Here is an 18,696-nt window from a genome sequence, read left to right as displayed (position 1 = left end):
AAGACAGAATTTAATTCCTAATAATAATAATTTAATTCTTTACATTTTACATTTCATTAATCATTGGTTTAGGCCCAAAGCAATTTTTATTCTACAATTGTAAAAATGTGTAGCTTATAAACAGCATTAAAAACATTTCAATGTGCATCATGGCTTGCAAATCTATGGCCTGGTGCCTTAACCTCTAAATGTTGCCAACTTCATGTCTTGTTTTGTGTTTCCCTTTCAATTCTAGACATTTCCTGGTGTCCAGTCTCTCATTTTCTCTCAGGTTCTTGCTGCATTATGACAAAATCATATTAAAGATGCTCATTATGACCTATTAGTAATATTGGTAGGCTAAATTAGACTTACTAGGCTGTTTTTTCTTCGTTGTAAGGTCCAAATGAGATTAAGAGATGAGATAAGATTTTTGGCTCCATTTCGACATTTTTTCAGTTTTTCTGGCCAACAATGGCTCTTTTGTTAGTAAAGGTTGCCGACCCCTGCTTTATACGTATATGATATATATGTCTATAGCAGTAGTTCTCAACCTTTTTGAGTCGCGACCCCCAATTTAACATGCATGTTGTCCGTGACCCCCGCTCACTGAACACAGTCTCACACGCACAGTTCAGATCACCCAAAAAAGAAACAAAATGACTAAAAAAAGACACAAAATGACCCAAAAAAGATACAAAATGACCAAAGAAGACACAAAATGACCCAAAAAAGATACAAAATGACCAAAGAAGACACAAAATGACCCAAAAAAGAAACAAAATGACCAAAAAAAGACACAAAATGACCAAAAAAGACACTAAATGATTAAAAAAAAGACACAAAATGACCAAAAAAGACATTAAATGACCAAAAACACATTAACACATGAATACTTTAACACAGTGGAAACAGAGCTGACTTCCAAAATGATTTGGCGACCCCCAGAAATCATCTCGCGACCCCAATTGGTGTCCCGACCCCAAGGTTGAGAATAGCTGGTCTATAGAATAGCACACAAAATACATTATAAATGAACTAAATTACTACTACTACGACATGTAAACATAGGATAATAGGCCACTACGTACATCAGATGAGTAGGATGATAATGTGGGTCACCTACTGTCGCTCAACGTGCAATAACAAACAATAAGAGTTGAGCAATCGTGTTGCAGAAAGCATGCTTTGTACAAGTGAACCAATAACCTCTACCCTGAGGTGAAGATCTTTAAATTAGCTGCAGAACCATTTTGGAAAAATGTTTACAACTATGCTTAATAACTTTGACTTTAAATTATGTATTTATGTGGATAGCACTCCATGCAGAAAGTGACTCCCTCTGTTATATACTTGCATGATTGCTCCACTATATTATTGTATGTTATGAATAGAACTTTTCTGTTTTAGTCTGTAGCAAATGTATCACAACAAAATGTGCATCATTTTTTGGAATTACTATTAGGACTATCATTAATCTAAATAGTAAATTATTTCTGAGCTGTTATCTGGTTTTATCCTGAGCCGAGGAATGAGCTTGAAGAAGACAAATTAAGCATAAATGATGAAATAATAACTTTTATTTGCACAAGAAAAACTCAAAAAGTAGTTCACAGAAAACAGAACAAAAGTAAACAGTGATTACATCACAAGACGTTTTAATATCAACTATAATATATCATCGCCCAGGAGTTGAGACAATACAACAATCTTCAGGTCTTAGAGATTAAAGGTCCCACCAGTAATAATTACTTTATGATGGCCTAATGCTATAAAACAATTAAACAATGCAATATAAACAGTCAGATGTACACAAAGCAATTAATAAGGTCATCTTTATCCAAGAAGTGATTCACATGCTTGCATATTTTCAAATGCGCCTGAATGTTAAAAGTTAATTCCACATTCTTTGTATGTTTTATGTTTTGAGGGTTACATATTATCGTGCACTTTTAATGCAATAAGGGATTTAAATGCACCATTTAAATAGGTGATTGGTGATTCAATGGTTCAGCTCAGTCTCCCTGCTTCAGCAGTATGATGGGCTGCGGGGAAAAAACACCACTATTAGTTCAAATAATCATATTCCTCTTACAGTATATGCACTTGCTTTGTGTGTAAAGAAAATGGTATTTTTTTAAATCTTTTTTTATTTTTTTAATGAGCATACTTGGCATCCTGTGTTTATTTATGTATTGGTATTATTAGCATAATTGTTAATGTTTCTGTTTCTCTGCTTTTTTGCCTACCCTATATATTATTATATATTATTATAATACTATGTTTTTTGTTTTGTTTTGTATTTATTTTTCTTTTGTGGTTCTTTGTTCTAATGTACCCTTTAAAAAACAAAAATGTGGAAAACAGCTGTGGAATAAGTTATGTCTTGTACTGATGCTTATGAATGCTAATTTCCAATAAAAAAATATATATAAAAAAAAAAAAAAGAAAAGAAAATGACATACCAAGGTGTTGAAATCCTGTCTGCATACAGCTTTACTCAACCAGTAGATCAAGAAAAGAGCCATTAACTTTTCAATAATCAGCAGAGCCATTATCAGTCCCTTGATGCCTTCATGGACCTTCTGAGACAGTGGTAAATGTGAGTACATATTGTGCTGTTGTATTTTAGAGATGATTCTTAAAAATGGATGAATGCTGTTTTCAGTTACCTTGAAATCCTGTGAGTTGTGTTGACTAAGAATCCCGATCAGACAGAGACAACCTGCCGCCAGGGACCAGAAGAAGCTGATGATGTTCAGAGAGAATGACAGCTTGGTCTGAAAGGGTAAAAAAAAATAGCAGCAAAAATGCAGATATTACTGGGAATCATTAGGATCAAAAATAAATAAATAAAAGCAGGCTCAAACAAGACTGTGATGTGATGATTCTATGCATTTTAAATGAGATACAACATTCTTATAATCCACATTGTGTACTTATACTCTTATTATTATTAATTATAATACAAATAATAACTTTTAAAAGTCTTATTGGGTGGCAAAGATCATTAAAACTTCAATAATGTCTGGAGTTCCTTTACATTTCTTATCCACTTCTACTGCTAATGTAAATGTGAGGTTTACTTTAAATATACTATGTCACTATGTTCACTTTTTCTAAACACACACTTAATCCATGTTTTAATGAAAAAAAAACACCATATATCATACTTAGATAAAAGTTTATGTTTGGATTACCAAAACTAAATCTCAATCTAAGTGAACTTTATCCTGTTGCTTTAGAATAAAACATTGTAACATCATAAAACAAAAACAAAAAACAACTATCAGAAACAGTACAAATATTATATCATGACATTCAGATTTATTTTACGTCTTTTTTTTTAACTAAGGGGTTAATTCACCTAACTTTTTTAACTTACCACATGCATGTTTGGAGTTTGTCCGGCAGCATAGGACAGCATACCACACACCACAAACTAAGATAATGATAAAACATGATTAGACATAAATAAACACACATAATTAGACATCACTATAGAAACAAGATGAGATACAATAAAATAAGGTAAAGTTTGTTAAGCCCATGTAGGGAAACTGAGAAGTCACAGAAAAAGGAAGTAACAGAGCAGATGCATAAATACTCTCCCTTATTAAACAATAAGTAGAAGCAGTGGAAATGTCAAAGGAATTGTTTTTTTCACAAAGTTATCTAGAGTGGCTAATAGAGTGAATTATGGGAGTGAATTTTTAATTTAATTTTGTATTTACCACAACACTGGGGACGGTGTAGAACCTGGTGAAGTCTTCTGTCTGAGTGAAAATCAGACCGAGCGTGAGGATGAAGACACCAGCGATGGCTTGGGCTGCCTAATTTTAAAAAAGAGAGAAAAATACTACATTACAGTGCTTCTACGTGAATTGAAGTCATAAATATAAAGCGATGAAATCTTCTGTTATCATGACTATATACACTACTGGTCAAAAGTTTTAGAACACACCAACTTTTCCAGAATTTAATTGAAAATGGTGCAGTTTAATGTCTCAGTGTACTCTGAAATTAATGCATATTTGCAACATTTAAAATTCTTTATTGAGCATGATAGTGTTTTGAAAGTTAAAAAAAAGATTCAAAATCACATTTTATGTTGGACTAATGGACTAAAAAAAGACACAAAATGACCAAAAAAATACACAAAATGACCCAAAAAAGACACAAAATGACCCAAAAAATACACACAATGACCAAAAAAAGAAACAAAATGACAAAAAAGACACCAAAAGACACAAAATGACTAAAAAAAGACACAAAATGACTTACAAAGACATGAAAAGAATTCAAAAATGGACAAAATAGCCCAAGACTCCATAGAGTTAAGTTGTTAACCCATTTCTTGTTCCCTGAAAAAGGCCTACTTGTATAATTCTGAAATGTACATTATTTTTCAGTTTTGCTTAAGCTTACCTTTTTTTATTTACCTCTGGCAGTTCACCACTTACCTTTGGACCCTTTCAAGCTGTTCATTTGACTTGAACTGCTTGAATTTCAATTAAAAACTGGAAAAATTGGGGTGTTCTAAAACTTTTGACCGGTAGTGTATATAAGAAAAAAACTCAACCTACTCCCAGAGGTTTAGGTTTCCCTCTCATTGCAAAGATCTTGTAGGAATCTCTGTAGACACACTGAAACTTCTCCGGCATCAGTTGACCCTCTGCAGCGTCCTTCAGACTCCCGATGGGAATAGTGATGATCATTTCTCCATTACAAACAAAAGTCTTCTTCATTCTCCTGTCAACACAAACAACGGTACCTTTTTTTAAATTCGCTTTTAAATGTCTTCTAATGTGTTTTATGTATTTTAATCTTGCCCCTGTAAAGCACTTTGTATGGCCCTGTGTCTGAATTGTGCCATATAAATAAACTTGCCTTGCCTTGCCAAACTTGCCTTTAAAACCATTTTTACCACTGTGGATCTGAATCTGCAGTTGAGGTTTTCAGTGAAACACATACCTTTTTTTCTTCTTTATCTTGATTCCGACCTGAAATTCTCTGCTTTGTCAAAGAAGCTTGACAAGGAAATGACCTGCCACACCACTTGTCTTTGTTGCTCACACACACACACACACACACACACCCCACATCCCTCTCTCTCTCTCTCACACACACACACACACACACCTGCACACACACACAAACCGACAAAACGCTTGCATGCAATCTGATTTGGCCAATATTTAAAACTATTAACACATATATTAATATCCTTGATAAGGAGGGTGTTTATCAGAAATACTGCACCATAACGGAAAAGTCTTTGCAATGACGCACTGATGATATAAATGATGATTTTGTAGAGACCACTGGCTGAATGAGGAAGTTAAGGTGTGAGGTGACCTCATTCAAAGTAAAAGCAGGGAAGTGCAAATCATGCAGAGAGAGGAGCTGGTTTGAGAGAGATAAAAGGGTGTGAAAAAGATTCTCAACTTCTCCATCCAAACCTGGTAAGATCTTCATTCAATTGCTCTGAAAAATGTGTGTATTTTTGTACATTTTACAGTATAGAAAGAACAGAGAAAATGTATTTACCAGCATCTTAAAGTCTGCATATGAACGTATGTATGTATTCTACTGTATCGGAGGTTTTTGTGCATGTTAAATGTGTCATAAGAAACATTTCTCTCTTATGTATCATGTTGACACTTGCCTTTTAATTGTTTAATTAGTGGTTCATATTTCATGGTGCTAATACATTGGATGCCAGTGTAACGTTTACTCAAGTTCAATATACTGTACTTCAGTACAAGTTAGAGGTACTTGTACTTTCTTTGAGTGTTTTTCTTTTCATGCTACGAGAATTAAGAGGGAAATGTTGCAATTCTTGGGCAGCTTTAGTTATTTTACAAATTAATTTCTGCACATTAAACACTTGAAAATGTGCAAGTAAACCTGAAACCAATAATAAATTGATTGAATAAACTAGAATATTATTTTTTTGTTCAAATTTATTTCAAATACTGCTTCCACAGTCATGTGTAAGTCATAATAATCAAATTGTATAATACATAACAGAGGGAGCTTTTTTTAAAATGAAGTATTACTTCATGCAAAACCTTTTCTACTTCAAGAAAAATATGACACCTTTCAAAAATGAAAAATCTTAATTTTCATAAGTGTGTGCCATTGCATTACAACGTATAAAGGTTCCTATTTTTCTTGCCACTTTTTCGGTGCACTTTATACTGCAGTGTTTGTCCCATGTTAAGACTAAAGGAGACAAGATTCACAGTACAAATTAAAGAACATGATTATTTTTTCAGTCATTTTGTTATTAACCCATAAGAACCCATGGTGACACACGTGTAACAAACACTTGAAATGTTCTATAATCTCACATATTCAGCTTTATGCTTCACATTAACTCATTAAGTCCCTTAGGAAGACTGTTTGACTGTGACAAGAAGTGACTTCTCCAAAATATCTGTGTGACTGGAAACAGAAATGTAAAAAAAAAGAGCTAATCTCAAAAAGCTTATTTTTTGTTACTCGGCTAAGTTTAAACCAATTTAACAATTCTAATTCTAATCTAAGTACATTTGACCAAATATGAACAAAAAATAATCCTATCCTGTCACAATTTTGATACATGTTGTGGAAATGCAAAGAAAAAGGCAACTTTGTGTTTCTGTAAGCAGAAAATGCATCTAGTTTATTTATTTTAAAATAAGAAATATAAACATAACTTCCATAAACGCCCAATGTAACATATATATGTCATATCACAGATCTTTGACATTTAGGGGTAGAATTAAAAAAACAAACATTAGAAATGTGTTCTATGTGGTCCACTCAGTCTGTGGTATATCCCCCATAATTTTCCTTTAACCTCCTGTGACCCTGCGTCCTCATATGTGGACATTTCATTTTAGGTTTGCTGGACCTTTTAGTTAATTCTGCTTAACTATGAGCTGTTGTCCTCAGTAGTCAATACATTAATCAGTATAAAAATCAGATGGCAGCATCTTGGTAAAGTCAATCAGCAGCTTATCCCCAGAAAAAAGTGGACCAGGTACAAAATCTGATCAGATTTTATGGTTAAAACTTGTTTATTTGTGCTTAATAATGTTTGTAGTTTGACTATTTTTTAGCCATAGCAACAAGCTACGACACTGCTAATCAGGAAGTACTCATTTGAGAACGAATAGACTTTTACTATCGTTCTTTAAATGAGAGGGTGTAAATGTAAGGAAATAAACAGTTATATAAACTAGTGAATTAATTGTGTTATACAGTAAAATTAACCCATCATTTTTTTTTCAAAAACGACTTCCTGTTCAAAGACAATGCTTAGTTTTAGTACTGATCAGATCCTACTGATCCAAAATATCTAGGAGAAACTAACAACACATACCAAACAAAAGCTTGGCTCTCAGGAGGTTAAGAATAAATAGGTCTGGGTTCTTCTGGGTTAAACACTAACAGTTATCATCCTCCAGGCCAGAGAAGCACCATGGCCTGTGCCAATGTTGACATGGAGATCCATGGAGGTGATAATGTGCCGAACAGAGCGCCGCCATCGGTGCGACAGTACCAGGCCTCAGAGCTGGTACCAGACACCAAAGGGCCGCTGCACGACCTGCTGCAGAAACAACCTGCTGTGTTGGGGGTAAGAGACAAGACTGATGCCAACAAACTCTTTATAAGGTCATGTTGTTAAACTGTTATCTAAACTGTGTTACAGAGGTTCTGATTCATCTTTAGGGTGTATTCTGCTGTTGGTGTTGCACTCTAATTAAACTTTAACACCATTTCACTGTTGGAAAATCGTGGTATTTTATCAAATGCATTAGGCAAGGCAAGGCAAGGCAAGTTTATTTGTATAGCACAATTCAACACAAGGTAATTCAAAGTGCTTCACATACACATTAAAAACAGCAAGACACAATTGAAAACAGTAAAAACAGTCAATTAAAACAGGGAAATAGAAATAAAAATATAAATAAGATAAAATAAGATACAGCAGGATAAAATAGAGATAAAATAATAAAAAGCACAAGTCAAACATTGTGTAGTTAAAAACTAAGGGCAGTAGAGTAGAGCAGATAAGTGTTAAAGTTAAGAGTACGCTGCAGTAAACAATAGTGTTTTTAGCCCTGATTTAAAGGAGCTGACCTCACATCTACAGGTAGTTTGTTCCAGGTGAGGAGCAGAATAACTGAAAGCTTAGTTCTTGTTCTTGGGACACGCAACAAGCCAGTTCCAGATGACCTAAGGGGTCTGGATGCTTCGTAGAGAGGGAGCAGATCAAGCATGTCATTTAGTCCGAGACCATTCAGAGCTTTGTAGACCAGCAGTAAGATTTATTAAATATTAAATAAGGTGGTAACACTTTACAATAACCATCATTCATAAACGGTAAACAGATAGTTTATTAATGTTGAATCATCATTTATAAACTGTTTATAGACCATTTAGAATGGTAAATACATAATTTATTAATGTTTAACTAACTTAATCATGTAAATGGCAAATAGATGTATATTTATTTATAAACATGTCTATTAATGTACGTTTATAGTTACTTTACCATTAACAAACAATTAAATTATAATTAATTGTTTATAAATAGTTTTAGTTGCACCCATTTTAATATTTTTAACTCCATATTAAGTATGTTAATGATTTTGAATTGATTCATATACCTTTAAGAAATTGGTTGAAAATATTTAACGATTAAATATGTAAAGCACTTTGTAAATGGTTAATAATTGGTCTATAAACCATCTATAAACATTATTTAGTTGGTTATTGTAAAGTGTTACCAATAAGGTTTGTGACCTAAATTTTGAAAGCAATACAAGGAGTTTTTAACTGGTTATGAAACATTCTCAATTTAATTATGATGCCTCCATAAGACCTTCATAGGTAAATGAGACCAAAAGCAAGAAGACTGGATATCTGAATAGCTATTATTTTTATTTTTCACGTTATATTTTGTGGTGATGGCTGATACTGGGGCAGAATGTGGGATTAATTAAAATCTGAACATGAATTGGTCCTTTTCCTTAAGTAATACCTGTCGAAAAGGTTTATTTTCTGTTTTTTTAAAAATTATTTTTTAAAACATTGCAAGATGCTGTTTTACATCAACATATGGATTTATATTGGTTGATAAAACAAACAAAAAAACGTATTATAGTTATTAATCTCACATAGCCACAAACATTAAGCCATCACTTCTGCAAACAGCCGTGTTTAAAAAAGCTGTGTCTTTCTTTTTCTCAGTTCCAAAACAAGTGAACGTGAAGCCAAAATCAACACAAAATAAAAGTTGGTAATGCTTTATATTAAGGTCCTTGTAATAACCATTAATTAACAAGTAATAAGGCCCTTGTAAGTCCTTACAAGATGCTTATTAACATTATTGTGTGTTTATAAGCTTATATAAGTGTTAATAATGGCATTACAAACACCCATGACCCACCCATTATGTCTTTGCCATGCCTTTATTTATCTTATTTTGTTTGCTTATTGATATTAAAATATACTTTATTGCTCATCTATTATAAGTTAACTATAAGTTAACTATGCTTTTTGCAACTACCGGATCTAAAGCGAGAACAATGCATTATTACTTGTTAATTAATGGTTATTAAGGACCTTATTATAAAGCGCTACCTAAAAGTTTCTTATAGTTGCTTTAAGTCTCAAAATGCATGCAATCAAGTAGAGTGTATCTTATGGTAATTTGAACAGAGAGGAAAAATTGCACAAACAATAATCAGTCTAAAAATATGCCAATTTATATAGTCCCTTGATTTTGAGGACAATGACTCAGAGGTTTTCTCGAGGAGGAGCAAAGGTCTGAAGGACCAACATCTACTGGACACTATGGTCTAACTGAGCTACTGCCAGTCTGCATGAACTGCTTCATAACAATGCAATTAAAATATAACACTACAAACTGCTCTCTCAAGAACAGTCTCAGTCAAACAAATATTGAACTGTATAAAATTCTTTACAGCTAAATCCTGATAAAACCAAAACCCTGGTTGTTGCCCCGGAGGACTTAATTCCAGATATTAACAAGTACTTGGGTGATTTAAGCCAGTCAACTAAACCCACCCTGAGAAATCTGGGCGTCATATTTGATAAAGACATGTCCCTAGTAAAGCATTGCAAACAGCTCACAAGAAATTGCTTTTTTCAACTGAGAAAAATCTCCAAACTCAGAAAAATGGTGTCGCATAATGACCTAGAAATCATTATCCATGCATTTGTGTCTTCTCGGCTAGACTACTGCAATAGTTTGTTTTCATGTCTTAACAAAAATGAGCTGTCGCGTCTGCAATTAGTTCAGAACTCTGCAGCGAGAATTCTGACCCGCACGCATAGGTGGTCTCACATTTCCCCTGTTCTTAAAGCCTTACATTGGCTCCCTGTCTCCTATAGAATACATTTTAGAATTCTGGTTTTAACATTCAGAGCCTTACATGGCCAGGCTCCACCCTACATATGTGACCTGATACAGCCCTACACCCCCACTCGGGCTCTGAGGTCTACAGATCAGAATCTGCTCATAGTGCAGTGCACCCGTCTTAGAACCAGAGGTGATGGAGCTTTCCAGGCTGTTGCTCCCATGGAACAGCCTCCCTCCCTCACTGCAACCTGGTCTCACAGAAATCTGTGAAATAGCCACGGATTTCGCTTAACTCAAAATCCGTGGAATAGCCACGCAATCGCTCAAATTTCCGTGAAACTGACACGGATTTCGCTACAATGCAAGTTAATGACAGTCATATCCCGTGGCTGTTCCATGGATATTTGTTCCTATTGGTTTGTTCCAAATCACGTGACTTTCAAGGTCCCGGTGGTCAGAACAAAAAACATGGCGGACAGTTCTCTCATTTTTAGTGAAAAAATTAATATTTTGACTTAGTTTCTGCATAAAAATGGATTTTGATCACATTTCTAGCGAGAAATATATGTTTTATTTTCTAAATATTCACTCAGTGAATGTACATAATCACTTTGTATGTTGGAATAGCCACGGGATATGACTGTCATTAACTTGCATTGTAGCCAAATCCGTGTCAGTTTCACAGAAATTTGAGCGACTCCGTGGCTATTCCACGGATTTTGAGTTAAGCGAAATCCATGGCTATTTCACAGATTTCTGTGAGACCATGTTGCTCACTGCGCTCAATAGATTCTGTTGTCACTTTTAGAAGCCAACTGAAGACATTTTTATTTGTTCAGGCTTTTGATTAATTGTTTCAGGACTGCTATGGTTGTTTAAATTGCTGTTGTTTTGATCTGTTTTGTTATGTGTATGATTTTTATGTGAAGCACTTTGTGACTTCTGTCTGTGAAAGGTGCTATATAAATAAAGTTTACTTACTTACTTACTCTAAGTTTCATGTGTTCAAATGGTTGTCATCAGGTCTTTATAGTAGAAGCCTTTCATTTAGTGTATGTGGATGTGTATTGCTTCAGCTTGAAAGTTGCAACACATTGGTAAAGTTACAGAAAAGAAGTGAGGGGGATGTCCACAATAACGTATATACCCACTGTGCAGCTTGGACAGCAGCAACAGGAAATGTTTGTTGAGGGTTTTGTGGTTTTGTGTAAAAGCAAAGATAACACATCGACATTATACTGTGAATATGTGAACACTATTCTCACAGCAAAGTCTGTTACTCTGCAGATGTTACAATGAATAACATGATGAATGATATATACTATTTTATGTATTTATGTTTTATGTATTTGTTTGGGTGTGTTATTTGGTAACAATTTCCAATGCATGTCCTGTTTATTTGTCAGTCTTTGCAGGTGATGAGTGGCCTCCTCAGTGTTGGAGTGGGAATTCTTTTTGCAGTAACCCAGGAAATGCATCAATCCCTTTTCACTCTGTTCAGAGTTTCCCACCTGACTGGAGCACTCGTGAGTGTACTGTTCAAACTGAAAACTGGAAAATAATGCACTAAGTAAAGCAGATAAAACTATAAGTTAACCCTCTATGGTACGCATTATGATGCCTGTTAAGAAAAAATGTTTGGAGTGCTTTTTTGTCTTAAAATACACAAAACAAACATAACCTGAAGAAATGTTATAATTCTTGTTTTTGTGGAAGTTTTTGGGGTTTGTTAGCCCGTAGGCAACATTGTATCATAATAGTGCACAAGTGAAAAAGAAAGTTTTTAAAATTATTTTAACATCATTTATTTAATTACCGTGTAAAAGATTCAGTAGCTTCAACAGGGTCCAATACATAACATTTTAAATTTAAAAACATATAAAAGGAACTTTTTAAACCGGTTTCTTGTCTGAATGTTGCCTGTAGGAAACATTGTACCATTGCACCAACGATGCATTAAAATGAATGTCTTGAAAGTGTATGAAACTATCAAAAATGAAGGTTTACTCACCTATAAGTAGAAATATATTTTTTTCCAGATGGAAAAGGGCCAGGAAATGGCGTTTTGAGTGATTTTTTTTTGTGGCGCAAAATGGCAAAGTTGTTTCCCTTGGAAAAGTCTGCAAAATAGGGTTTCAATATGGCCTCCTGGGTTTCTTATACTCTTCCCTCTTTTTTAAAGTATCGCATCACTCAAAAACATGCATTGTAGAAATTTGACAGGCCAAAAATGGGTATGTTGCCTGAGGGCAACACTGTGCCATAGAGGGTTAAAACATAAGAAGTTAATATTTTTAAAAAATGCCCACCGGTCTTCAATAAAGTGACTTTGCATTGTTCTCCTCTGCAGTTCATCATTGCTGGAATTGTTTCCAACCTGCTGTGCAAATATCCAGAAATACTGCCTGTAAGTACAACTCCATACGAGCCCAACAAACAGCACTTAAAACAATGAGGTAGTCAATTAAATTAAAACGTATGCTTTATGTTCCAGGTGTCCTTCGTGGTCAACTGCGGCTGCATCATTGTAGCTGTAATTTCAGCTTGTCTGATAAGTGTTGACCTGGCTCACTGGGTGCCAGATAATGATCAGTATCTGAGGGTAAGACCACCTAAAGATTATAGGGATGGGCAAAATATTGTCAATATCACATAAAAATGTCTATTTTATACTTGTTTTCATATTGTTTCTATTGCAATGTCAAAAAATCTGCAGCTGAAGTTTATCACAGAAATTTACGTCATGTGTTTCGATCCTTGCATGTAGGAGTAAAGCTGGAGTGTTAACATGTACACTGCAAAAAAAGCCAACTTGTATTTTTTGGCCTAAAACAGTGATTTAAATTGGTAAAACTTGGAAATATAAATTACTGACATTTAGGGCAATAATGTAAGTTAGCACAACAAAGGAAGCCAGTTGTCTGCTCAAAAACAAGTTGGTGAGTTGTTGTTACTTATATCTTTAAGTTGGGGTTCACAACAAGGGACAATAGTTCTGATAACTCTTATTTCTTTGTTGTGAAATGCAGGAAAGCGGTGAAATACGGTCATTAGCGAAAGCTAGCGGCTAACTGACGCTAGCGGCTAACTGACGCTAGCGGTTAACTGACGCTAGCGGCTAACTGACGCTAGCGGCTAACTGATGCTAGCGGCGCTGCTTGTTACAGCTACAAGAGTAGCCATTAGCGTATCAATGCTAACTCAAAATTGTGGTCGTAACATTAGCTGACATTTCATAGCGGCGTTACAATCGTGCCAATTCAGCACATTGCAGAAGTTAGCAGAAGTAAGGATTAAAAGTTATTACAATGTAAAATTATAAGTTAGTACAAGTTACAGTTGAGTTGACAAAAATCTGAATTCAGAGTTGAGCAAACTCAAAAACAAAACTTAAAATATTTAGTTTAATTGTCCAACTTAAAATTTTATCGAAGTTTGTTGCCTTGAAATTTTGAGTTCACCCAACTTTTTTTTTTTGCAGTGTATGGAGTGTACAAAAATAGGCCTTACCATGTGGTAATTTCAATTGTGATATATATTGTTTTTGAGATATGAAATTATAAAATATTGAGATGTAGGATTTTGGTCAGTTTGCCCTAGTGAAGGATATATCAAAGCAATAATTTAACAATAGATATTTACATTTATTTGCTGATATAAAACTAAACTAATGTATTTTATGTTTCTTACAGATGGAGGTGTTGGGACTTTGTGTGTTGGGGCTCGAGGTTCTTCTCTCTGCTATCCTCTGCTTCTGGTTCTTTAAAGAGAAACGTGCCAAAACATCACAACCATCAGGCTAAAGACGGAAACATTTGAGAAAATAAGAGTTCAAATAAGCTGCATGTCGAGGGGCTGTATATTAGTGCTTAAAGGAAGTGAAGCCACTATATGTGGCATACTGTTCTGTCTTGATTGTGTGTATTAGAGCTGAAGCCTTGCTGAACAGCCCGGGCTGTGGTCTACGTCTGATGTTTGGCTCGGACCGAGAACACAAAACTTGTGGTAAATAAATGTCAGCTTCTCTCATGTGAAGAAAAAAAACCACTCCTCATTCTCCTAACCTCTTCGTCTTTCTGTGTAACGGTAGCAGTGTGCCTCATGGTGTCAGGGTCTCTGTGTGTGGTTTGACACTAGCGCTTTATTATCAGTGGAAATATCTGTAACGCGTTTTCAGCTGCTCAACTCACACTTCCAGCTGGTTTTACATGCAGAGCGCTTTACTGACATGTGAAGGATTTGTAAGTTATATATATATAGGCATTGCCACTCAAAAAAATAACTCATTGGATGAACTCAATTAAATTGTGGGCAGAATTTCCATCCAACAAATATATGTAGCCCTTACCCAGTACTCATATTAAAGGGACTCATCAAAGAAGGCTACTCAGTATTCTCACATTTGCTGCTCGAAAGAATATATTGCTCAGATGGATTGATAATGCACCTCCAACAATTGGGGGTTGGCACGAAGTGATATTTGACTTATTACCAATGGAGTATCTGACACACAGATTTAGGACACACAGATGTAAGATGGATGACTTTTTAAAGATCTGGGTCTTTAAATACGCTGGTAAACGACTCACAACTATTGTATTAAAAGGGATGATAGATGGCAATGAGGGAAACTGGCTAACTGATGTTTTTGGGTTATAAGGAAGGACATTCATTTACTTATTATTTTTAATTATCAAAAAAAATAGCTTTCTCTCAAGATGGAAATTGAGATTTTTGGAAAAATTGTTTTTTAAATTTTTAATGACTCGTCACTTCTTTTTTTCCAGATGTGTATTTGCTACATCACTGTCAATTGTAATGGGACAGAGCATTTTCATTGTATTGTCTGTAATATGTTATAAGTAATTGGATATTTGTTTTCTGTGGCCACAGTGTGTTGTTTGTTGTTTTTGTCTATGTTGGAAAATGCAATAAAAAATATTTCCAAAAAAAAAAAAATATATATATGTAGCCCAAACTCAAAACAAGTACATCGATGCAATGTAATGTATTTGAGTTAATGTAGCTCACTTTTTTACATTTGGTCAAACTCAAATTAAAAACATGTATGTACTGTATTTAAATTGAGTTACCTCAACTCATTTATGTCGAGGAGAGCTAAAATAAAGAAATTGTGTTCATTCAACCTAAAAACATAGAATTGGAAAACTGAAACTTTTTTTGGGTTGAAGGGAAGGACAGGGGAGTCAATTAATACATTTTAGGTAACACTTCTTAACCTCCTGAGAGCCAAGCTTTTGTTTGGTATGTATTATTAGTTTCTCCTAGATATTTTGGATTTGTACGACCTAAGTACAAAAACTAAGCATTGTCTTCGAACAGGAAGTAGTTTTTGAAAAAAAACCCAGTGGGTTAATTTTACTGTATAACGCAGTTAATTCACCAGTGTATAAAACTTTTTATTTCCTTACATTTACACCCTCTCTTTGGAAGACCGATAGTTAAAGTCTATTCGTTCTCAAATGAGTATTTACTGATTAGCAGTGTCGTAGCTTGTTGCTATCGCTAAAAATAGTCAAAAAAGTTTTAACCATAAAATGAGATCAGATTTTGTACCTGGTCCACTTTTGTCTAGGGATAAGCTGTTGATTGACTTTACCAAGATGCTGCCATCTGATTTTTACACTGATTGATGTATTGTGCTTTTTCTAGAGTGTGTACTATGAGGACAACATGTTATAGTTCAGCAGAATGAAGTATAAGGTCCATAAAACCTAAAATGAAATGTCCACATATGAGGACGCAGGGTCACAGGAGGTTAAACTACTTTTGATTTGATTTTGATTGATATATTTTCATTGGATAAACAATACATTAATGTGTCACATCTAAGAAGGGCTTGAATCATTTTTTTGAGTGCAGCGTTTGAAATATGATGTAAAACGTAACTGTGAAAAAGAAACAAACACATGGACATGTTTTAAACATTTTAATCATCTGTACAAACACAGGACTGGCAACAGAAGAAAAGAAATATGACATTACAACATTGTCTGGATTGATCTGCCTGCTATTTTTTGTAAAATACATTAAAAAAAAACCTCATCTACAATATAAACACTGATTCTAGCTCATTAAAACAAATGTACAGACCATTGACGTACCATCATGGCAGTGTATATTCTGTGTCTATTTCCAATTTACAGTGAAATGTCATAATAGCTGAGCTTCATCCATTAAAGTCTTAGTGCTGCGAAGCTGGAATCCTTTTATTTCATCTACGTGTCCTCATATACAAACTGCCGTGGCATCAAGTAGCGTTCAGCTGGAGAGTTCACAGCTACAGAGACACAAAGAACAAACAAGAAAAGGAAGAGTTAGAAAAAACATTAAAAACATTTGAGATTAAATTGCATGACACAACATGTTGCAAAGGTTAGGGTTATCCTTAACCTTTCAGTCGACACTGTGGGCATATTTAACAAGTAATAAAGACGTCGTGTCATAAAAATAAAGTAAAGTAAAATAAAGACGTGTCTCATTTCTGATTATTTTAGGTGGTAACATAGTAACTTCCTTATTCCAGTGGTTGGTTTTTTTAGATGCTGCACACTGGCAGTTCTGCTTTTTACAAAATGTTTGCAAGTCTTTCATACTTTAGTTTAAGTCCATGACTGTGCTATAACTTAATTAGCTACTGAAGGTTTGTGACTAGATTACTGTGCCATTTACAAAGAAAGGGATCCTAAATGTGGAGATTGAAGAATAAATAAAGAATGTTTAATGTTTAATATGCAGCAGGGAGGCTATTGCACATTTAAATGCATTAAAAATAAACTATAAAAATCAAAATCCTAATCAAAACATGCAGAGGAGCAAACACATTTGTTTTTATTTGATATATTTAAAACAATATCTGAACATGGGACATAAAAAAAGACATGTATTGTGTGTTTAAGGTCCTACAATAAAGGGCACTTTTTTTTATTAATTCCATAAGAATTCAATGCTTAAATGTAATTACTAAGAAGCAAACTCTTTTGCAGTCATTTGCATGCCATTTGTATTATATTATGCATTTAATCTTTTGGTATATGTAATGATGTTATGCAATATAGTTTTCTTCCAACAGGGACAATAAAAGCTGAATTTGAACATTAGAAACAAATACAAGACATTCAACAGTTTGTTAAACAACACAACACAAAACTCAGCCATCAACAACAAAAAACCAAACACAAATGCATTCCAAAGCCCCGATACAATACAGAGGTTGTATAAGAGCATGCGTGTGTTCAAACAAACAACTCTGATTCCAAAAAAATAAAGGGATGTCGTCTAAAATCTACAAAAACACAGAATGCAATGATTTGCTAATATTTTTCCACATTTATTCAACTGAAGACACAATATTTCATGTTCAAAATGGTAACCTTTTTTTTGTATATATACACTTTGAGTTTTTAATTTAATGCATTTTTGTTTTTATGAACATTTCACACAGTGTCTCAACTTTTTTGGAATCAGGGTGGTACATAAAACTCTTGACATGTATTTCATGACACAGATTTCACCCTCATGTCGTACGGAGGCCCAGAGGAAAATGAGAGGATTAGGAAAACACGACATAGAGCCAAAAGTTTACAAAAGAAACCAGCCATGAGGAGACAAACCGCCATGCAGCACACAACACAGGCTCCAAAAGCACATTTTCACACAGATTAGTAGTCAGTGGAGTTCCTCACAGTTGTTAATGAGGCTGTGAAGGGAACAACGCAGATGTCCGCTCTGCTGACACCGGTTACTTACTGAGCTAAAACCCCTCAGCTCTGAGTCAGACCACAGTAGAGAGGCCTACTGCTATATGAGAGGTCTTGCTCTGGTAAAACAAAACAGCAAAAAGGTTGTGAGTGAAACTGAAGCTTTAACCCTTAAGAACCCACGGTGACACGGGTGTCACAAACATTTTATGTTCTAGTAATGTTCATGTATGTTTTCTCAAGTACAAACGTGTGTTTTTTTTAGTGTTCTACAGCTACAGTAGCTTATTGAGAAGCCGTCCAATAAGGCAGTGTTATTTACACTACCGGTCAAAAGTTTTAGAACAGCCCAATTTTTCCAGTTTTTTATTGAAATTCAAGCAGTTCAAGTCAAATGAACAGCTTGAAAGGGTACAAAGGTAAGTGGTGAACTGCCAGAGGTAAATAAAAAAAGGTAAGCTTAACCAAAACTGAAAAATAATGTACATTTCAGAATTATACAAGTAGGCCTTTTTCAGGGAACAAGAAATGGGTTAACAACTTAACTCTATGGAGTCTTGGGCTATTTTGTCCATTTTTGAATTCTTTTCATGTCTTTGTAAGTCATTTTGTGTC

General features: G+C 34.5%; 3 protein-coding genes across 4 annotated transcripts in view; 1 reads left to right on the top strand and 2 right to left on the bottom strand.

The window, feature by feature from the left end:
- Window positions 1-1,524: 1,524 nt before the first annotated feature.
- Window positions 1,525-5,058, bottom strand: LOC131975844 (uncharacterized). 2 transcript variants are annotated; one of them, XM_059338625.1, is made up of 6 exons: window positions 4,566-5,058; window positions 3,714-3,812; window positions 3,365-3,421; window positions 2,652-2,759; window positions 2,445-2,564; window positions 1,525-2,024 (listed from the first exon to the last, which is right to left on the bottom strand). In XM_059338625.1, exons 1-6 carry the CDS (start codon window positions 4,725-4,727, stop codon window positions 1,995-1,997), a joined length of 576 nt encoding a protein of 191 aa, XP_059194608.1. In that variant the 5' UTR covers window positions 4,728-5,058; the 3' UTR covers window positions 1,525-1,994. The 2 variants fall into 2 exon arrangements, with proteins under 2 accessions (XP_059194608.1, XP_059194609.1); XM_059338626.1 differs by having other exon boundaries at window positions 2,445-2,561.
- Window positions 5,059-11,785: 6,727 nt separating this feature from the next.
- On the top strand, window positions 11,786-14,873 carry si:ch211-269k10.4 (uncharacterized protein LOC100150242 homolog). Its single transcript, XM_059338631.1, has 4 exons — window positions 11,786-11,886; window positions 12,711-12,767; window positions 12,855-12,962; window positions 14,053-14,873. Exons 1-4 carry the CDS (start codon window positions 11,833-11,835, stop codon window positions 14,161-14,163), a joined length of 330 nt encoding a protein of 109 aa, XP_059194614.1. The 5' UTR covers window positions 11,786-11,832; the 3' UTR covers window positions 14,164-14,873.
- A 1,403-nt stretch (window positions 14,874-16,276) lies between these two features.
- Window positions 16,277-18,696, bottom strand: part of zgc:158766 (uncharacterized protein LOC100009641 homolog) — a 52,466-nt gene continuing 50,046 nt past the window's right edge. The window contains exon 23 of the mRNA XM_059338612.1: window positions 16,277-16,661. Within this exon, the coding sequence (XP_059194595.1) occupies window positions 16,656-16,661 (6 nt within the window). The 3' untranslated portion in view covers window positions 16,277-16,655. The remainder of the gene's footprint in view (window positions 16,662-18,696) is intronic.

Source organism: Centropristis striata, chromosome 8 (assembly GCF_030273125.1).
Source record: "Centropristis striata isolate RG_2023a ecotype Rhode Island chromosome 8, C.striata_1.0, whole genome shotgun sequence".
Taxonomy (NCBI): domain Eukaryota; kingdom Metazoa; phylum Chordata; class Actinopteri; order Perciformes; family Serranidae; genus Centropristis; species Centropristis striata.
Note: the sequence above shows the minus strand (reverse complement) of the source record. Positions and strands in the feature narration are given on the sequence as shown.